The 7,424-nt window shown below is 34.3% G+C and overlaps 2 protein-coding genes across 2 annotated transcripts; both read right to left on the reverse strand.

The window, feature by feature from the left end:
• Positions 1–2,571: 2,571 nt before the first annotated feature.
• Positions 2,572–4,803, reverse strand: LOC130507120 (zinc finger CCCH domain-containing protein 15-like). Its single transcript, XM_057001829.1, has 3 exons — positions 4,647–4,803; positions 3,898–4,544; positions 2,572–3,124 (listed from the first exon to the last, which is right to left on the reverse strand). Exons 2-3 carry the CDS (start codon positions 4,525–4,527, stop codon positions 2,783–2,785), a joined length of 972 nt encoding a protein of 323 aa, XP_056857809.1. The 5' UTR covers positions 4,528–4,544; positions 4,647–4,803; the 3' UTR covers positions 2,572–2,782.
• A 585-nt stretch (positions 4,804–5,388) lies between these two features.
• Positions 5,389–6,817, reverse strand: LOC108824441 (ERAD-associated E3 ubiquitin-protein ligase HRD1-like). The gene has a single exon (XM_057001830.1). The coding sequence runs from the start codon at positions 6,807–6,809 to the stop codon at positions 6,063–6,065; it is 747 nt and encodes a 248-aa protein (XP_056857810.1). The 5' UTR covers positions 6,810–6,817; the 3' UTR covers positions 5,389–6,062.
• Positions 6,818–7,424: the final 607 nt, after the last annotated feature.

Consider the following 7,424-nt stretch of genomic DNA (forward strand, 5'->3'; position numbering starts at 1 on the left):
TAACATTACATGTTTCGAAATATCAATTAGTTCTGTATCTTTGAATTATACAATTTTATTAGTAAAATTTTCAAAAATGTATACAATTTTTTAGAAAATTATAAAATTTTAATCGTAAAATCACTGTTTAATTTTAATTTTTGATGATTATGCAATTTTATAAAATTGTATTTTAATATATTTGATTAAAATAAACATATATAAAAATCTATCTAAGATTATAATTCTAAATATATACATGCATATTTTTAAATATAAATTAAAATGAAAAATTATTTTTATCTTAATTTTATGTTTAATTAAACCAAATTTATATTAAAATATTTATAAGAAAAAATAAAATCTACAATATTATTAAAATTTTATTTTTAAATATAATTTAAATTTATCTGTTAAAATAATTTAAATTTAAATATTTTTACTACACATGGTTTAAGAAAACACCTAATACTAAGTAAATGATTAAAACAATGAAATTTTAGAGAATAGTTGTTTTTACCTTTATGTGATATTTGTTTAAGCATTGAAATGAGAGATGAGACTGATATAGCATCGTGGTCGATTAGCAGAATAACACCAGTGCTTTCAGGAATAATGTTTTTGGTCAAATTCACCATGTTTTCAGCCATTTCTTGAGAGAATTTGCTTAGAATATATGAGACTTTTAAATGTATATGGAGTTGTTAGTGAAATATATGACAAATGAATATATAGAAGAAGAATAGGAAAGTGGACCCAACAAGATCATAAATTTCGTCGACAAAAAAAAAATCATAAATTGCAAAAAACAATCAAACAATAAACTTTTAAACTTTTTAATCCAAATATATTTAATTTTATAATTCAACCCCTAAAATATATATTAAAATAGAAAGTATCTAGGTTAAAAGACAATTTCACGAAAAGTTTGTCTCGATGGTGAATTTTGTTTTAATAGTAATAACTAATTATTCCTTTTTACTTACATTGAATTAGATTTTAAAAATTTGGAAATAATGTAATTCATTTGACTGTCATAATTTTAGAATATTATAATTTAATATTTATCGTCTTAGCAAATATCGATATATAGCTATATCATTACTATATTTTAAAATATTTTGACCCGCAATTAGTCATATACTCTTAATATAATACTTAGGAGAGTTATTAATTATTGTTGACCTATTAAACATATAGTTAGTTTACGTATGATAGTTTTTCATAAAACCATTAACAACATAAAAACATCAACAAAGATAGAATTTTATCTATAAGATTTACTTAAAATTTTAAATAATAATTTCTTTCGATGGAGTGAAAATATAAATTATTTGAGTTCTTCTGTAAGTACAAAATTGCAATAATTTCAATAATTTAACTAATATTATATGATTTGTTATTAAAAATCAATAATAGTTCTGGTTTCAATTTATTTAAAATATACGAGGTTTCGAATGTATATAAGTTGTGAGTGAAAATTGACAAATGAATATATAGAAAAAAATAAGAAGTGGATCTAACAAAATAATAAATATATTTAACTTTATAATTTGAACTTTTAAATATATATAAATACAAAAAGCATCTAAGTTAAAAGACAAAATTTTGAAAAGCTTTTCTCGATAGTCAATTTTATTTTAATAGTTATAAAATGAATGTACAATTAGCTTTTTCTTACTAACATTTAATTAAACAAAGTTTTTGCAAATAGTATAACTCATTTGACTGTCATAGTTTCAGAATATTTATAATTTACATTAATCAACTTAGCAATATCGATATATAGTTAAATTGTTACTTTATTTAAAATATTTTGACCAGCAAATATATTGGTCATATATTTTTAATATAATATTTAGGAGATTTATTAATTATTTTTGACCTAGTAATCACATATTTAATTTTTTTAAACATCAACACTGAAATTTTATCTTAAAGATTTATTTAAAATATAAATAATACTTTTTCGGTGGAGTGTAAATGTAAATTCTATATGGGTTGTTTTGCAAGTATAAAAACTGTTATTTTAAATAATTTAATAAAAATACTACATAATTTGTAATTTAAAGTCAATAATAGTTTTGGTATTTGATTTGCTTTACAATTTCATTTTCATCACTGCCATATTTTGATTGATCGACTTTTATTAAAATAAGGTGAAAAATATATCACTAGTCAGCTTTTTTTAAACTCAAGGCTCTTAAATTCAAAAGAATGAAAATAGTAATAGGAATAAAATTCATTTTTATATGCATGGCTTGAATGGAAGCTAAAAATTACTATAAAGTTGTTAAATTACTGAATTAAGATTGTGATGTTGACGTGTTGTACAATGTATAATGGTGAACTACAACCAACATCAACACATTTTCCCAACCCAAACCCAGATGATTCAGAAATAATGAAGCTAACTAAGCCCAAACCCGCTAATTTAAAGGGACTAGGCGTGTGTTCGAGCACATGTTTAAGCCTGCAGGTCATGATCCAGATGCGTGGCATATTTACATTGGTTATCGAAAACCTTTCGGTTAGAGATATACAAAAAGAAAGCTCAACACTTCTACTATGTAATTAACAAAAACAATCATCTGAATAACCGGAGAATGCTCATCGAAGTCTCAGAATAAGCAATGTTCAAACAACCCCACTTATAGTGTCACAAAACACGCTCTTACGAATGCAAACATTATTCACTTCTCTTTTACCAATATGCTATTTGCCAAATCCTTTCGAATAGCTATCAATATCTCTGTATGGTAAGTATAGTACTGTTCACCTATAGGTATATACCTTGTGTTTTTCATTTAACCAGCTTGCAGGACTTGTTGTTGGGTTTGCAACCAGCAGATGCCACGAGCTTCTCTTGCTCCGAGAGTGAGTGGCGGAAGTGGCAGCGGTGGCCGTAAGGACAGATGTCACCAGCAAGTACCATTCTGCAAACCTCAGTCTTGTAACGAGGATGGCGGATCACTGGGCGGAGTTCTTTAATGCCGTGAGCGAACTGGCAGTGGTCACCGTATGGGCATGTCCCCGTCTCTTGCCACTTGTTGCAGAGCTCTGTCTTTGTCATCCCTTGATTATACACCTCCACTTCTATCTCCTCCTCTTCCTCTTTCTTCCCTCCTCGCACGTATACCCTTTGCTGCAAAGTTTCCATCAAGTCAATTTACATCTTCAGTTCAAATAACGCAGAGGATCATCAGTTACATCATAAAAAAAAAAAAAAAATCATCTATGCAAGCTTAGACTCAACCGCTCATACATCGACTCTAACTAAAGGCTCCTCTCACAAATATTATTTGTCCTGCATTTTTTATTCAATCATGGCCCTTCGTTCATCACCATTACTCTCTACATCTCTAGCTCAACGAAAACAGAGGAAGGAGAGGTTTGATGTATCAGAACATGCAGCTCAGATTCAACAGTTAAGAAACGTCTATAGTGTCTTCTCAAAACACTAAACCAAAATCAATAGTTTCATTAAGTCATTTACATCTTCAGTTCAAATAATGCAGAGGATCATCAGTTACATCATAAAAAAGAATCATCTATGCAAAGGTTAGACTCAACCGTTAAAACCGTTCATACATCGACTCTAACTAAAGCCTCCTCTCCTGCATTTTATTCAATGATGGCCCTTCATTCATCACCATTACTCTCTACATCTCTAGTTCAACGAAAGCAGATTCAACAGTTAAGCAACGTCTATAGTGTCTCAACGACTTCCTATTTCCCAAAACACTAAACCAAAATCAATCAGTCATTCATCAGTATTACTCTTTAACATGTATAGTTGAGACTTCAGAGAAAGCAACTCAGTTCTTTTGTTTCTTTCTCCTAGTCAAGAATCTAATCAGTGATTCCTGTAATCAAACTCGTAACTATAAAGAAAGCAACAAAGAGGAGACTAGTTACCGTCGTACTGAGTTGCTGACCACAAGCTCCAGGCTTAGCTACGACTCCACGAGATTTTCCACATTGAGCAGCGGCGGATCCACCACCCCCACAACCACCACCACCTTGGCTCGCCTTGGAGTAACCGCTGGATCTGACGGAGATGCTCTTCGGCAGCGAAGAACGGTTCAGATCCTCGTTCGCAATCACGCTCGTCGGACTCTCCTCGCTGACGTCATCTCGACTAACCGCGCGGTTCCGATTCTCCGCGTCGTCGTCGGCCTCCGCGCCGCCGCGGTCTCCGATCGAGAGATTGCTGAGCATCCGAAGCGGGACCCGATCGTAACCGAATCTGTGGCGGCTGTTCTGGACGGAGGATCTGATCAGCTCGTCGAGCTCTCTCTTGAGGTGGAGATTCATCGATCGGAGCTCCGTGTTCTCGAGACGGAGCACTTCCGCTTCGAGCGACGCCTCGTGGAGCCGCGTGTAGCACAGCGCCTCTCTGTTCACCATATCCTGGCGCCGCTGCTGCTGCATCGCGCTGCTGGTGCGGTAGATTTGGTTAACGACTCCGCCGCCGCCGCCGCCAACCGAAGGTTCGCCGTGAGAGGTGATGACGCTGTAAGTAAACGGCGCCGTTTCGTTCTCCATCGTTTTCCTCAGCGATTCTGTAATACAACAACAAGCAATCGGTAAATCAAAGATTCAGATTCCGTTTTTCGATTTTTATCATCAGATCTAGTGGAGAAATTGACGGTTAGAGATTTGACCTGGAGTGGAGAAACTAAAGAACAACCGAGAAAGTGCCGAGAAAAATCGAGAGGAAACTTTCTTGCTCGAGAAAGGAAGAAGCTGAGCTATTTATAGTGGACTCTTGGAGGGAAGTTATGGAGAACGATTTTCGCATTTAAATAAATAAATAATTATTTTAATTAAAGTAAAAAATAAGGTGGTTGTTAGAAGTAACTAACTACAGTGCTTAAGCAACGAACTACCGTGCTTAAGCTATAATTACGGTTATGCCACTCTATTTTGACCATTTTCATGTAAATATTACTATATTGGATGTTGATAGTAAGAGCAAAGTGTTCTTTTTGATGATAATAATTAAGAAGAAGCCATAGTAGCTGGAGATACTAATAGCCAAGGCCCAGTTATGGTTAGAGCATCATTTGTTTCAACTAATTGCTTGTTTTTGAAGATTATTTCCAGGGTTAAGATTGGTCTTTTTTTACTAAAAAATAAATAATATGACTTATGCATTTTGATTCGTTGATATTGAAAATAAAAATATTGGAAAGAAGGTTTTGCTTATTTATCACAACTATAACTAACCTCTTCTTTGAGTGGTCTTTGTCAAAAATTCATCAATACAACAATTATGTTTTTGGTAACACGAAAATAGTCATTACAATTTTCTACTGTTCATCATATCTTATCATTGTCAATGTCATTGTTTGTTAAGTAACCTTTTGATTTAACATTAAGGATAAAGTTAAAAGTTCTGGTGGATCTGGTGATTACATATTTGGATGGTGAGGCAAATAATCAACAGTAACATGCATGAAACTGAAATAGATGAACAGCTAGATTAGTGTCTTATGTACAAACGCATTAGTACAAACTTTATTTAACCACGTTTATCTTCTGCTTTTACTTTTAAACCGCACTACTACATACTCTTATGCTACCATTAACGGAAGATGGCCTCTGTAAATACTTACGTTCTTCTCCTTGAGCCTTGAGATGGAGTTTTGACGTGCACTATTAGAGAGACGAGCACAAAAAGAGATTACTTCCTCTGAGTGATTGTGAGGCTCGCCGCTTCCTCCACCGTTGGATCTTGAGAATGAAAGAGATGAGGAGGCTTGTTTAATTCCAACTAAAAGAGTTATCACAACCATATTTTATTTATTCGAGTTACAACTTGCAAACAAATCAAAGATAATGGTCATGACTATATTAATTTACATAAACATGTTAAAGCCAAGCTTTGTTTTACAAAATGTTCCGTAAACGCCGCTCTTCGCCTTTCTCTCAAAATTAATTTAATATGTAAATTAATAGTTTCTAATCCCTACTTAAATATAGTATTCTTGTTTTGCAATTCCTTTAAATTTCTGTCAGTTGTTTATTATTCTTAGTAAATATATGAGGTATATTAGTAAGACTCAATATTTATAATATTAAAAAACATGAAAGCATAATAGTATAGCCATGAAAGTTAGATCAGGAGGAGGAATCTTAACGAAAAGACTATGCACCCAACCAAAAATCATTCCGAGAGGCCACAAAGAACAAACCCTAATCCGAGAACGATCTGATCGATCATCGTTGACATGGTGAGACCCTCCTCCGTCAACGTTACTTTCGTAATCGCCTGAGCGGACCTCAAAGCGACAAATGGGACAAGTGTTATGAATATTCAACCAAGACACGATGCAGCTCGGATGGTACAAATGCAAGCATTTCAACTCTTTGCCTTCCTCTCCTACTTCAAACTCCTCTTTGCATATCGCACAAACCTTCTCTTTTGCCAAATCTTCTTCCGTGATCGTCACGGTCTTTAAATCCTCGATGGCCGATAAAGAGGCCGGTGGTGGACCAACACGTTCGTTAGGCGTGGCATCAACGAAGTCATCATTGGTATCATTAACTAGTTCATGATTGAACCGGTTACTTCTCGATGAGTTGATAAGATGGAGAGTGATCCAATCAGTATCGGTATCCCAAAAAGGTCGGTTAAGCCTCATAATGTCAACCTCGTCGTGGAGATTGATCTCTCTAGAGCAGAAAGGACATATAGGACCGTATAGACCATAGTTTCGGAGCCTAATGGTACGGCTACAATGACGGCAATAGAAGAAATGGAACGTTCTTGTTCTTCTTGTTCCATTCACAATAATTCTTGGACGATAGTCCTGAGATGCCATGTTTTAACGTGAAGTTTTTGTCTTTTATTTAGATTAGGGTCAAAACATATGCATTTATACATACATACGTGTACATGTTTTGAAGACTAGGTAAGACAAAGCCTGTACGAGTGTGTTATTCTTTTTGGTCTAGAGGAAGACTGGTGTCGACGTGTCGTGTGGCGTCTGCTTATGTTAACTCGGGAATCTTTGGTGATTTGTCTTGTACAAATCAAACATTAATGATGCTTACTTATGATAAGAGCATGATTATCAGAGTCCTTCCCTCACGTCCTTATATATTTTGGGTTCAAAAGAAAATCAAAAATAGGAGAGAAAATGAAGGACGTACCTTAATAAAGGACTTTTCTTTTTGGTCCTACGACGCCAGCTGGCATTTCTTTCATCATCACCATCTTCTCTTCCCCCTTATTCTCTACAGACAATCCAAATCTGGGCACAATCTTCATCTCCGGTTTGGATTCTTGATTCTGCAAAATCATGGAGAGCTTAGTAACGCGGCGGCGGCGGAGGAAACCACTGAGACTCGCTATGATTTTGATTTGTTTGTCATCGGTGCCGAGAGCGGTGGTGTTCGTGCTGCTAGGTTCTTGGCCAACAATGGTGCCAAGGTAA

Source organism: Raphanus sativus, unplaced genomic scaffold, assembly GCF_000801105.2.
Source record: "Raphanus sativus cultivar WK10039 unplaced genomic scaffold, ASM80110v3 Scaffold4052, whole genome shotgun sequence".
Classification (NCBI taxonomy): domain Eukaryota; kingdom Viridiplantae; phylum Streptophyta; class Magnoliopsida; order Brassicales; family Brassicaceae; genus Raphanus; species Raphanus sativus.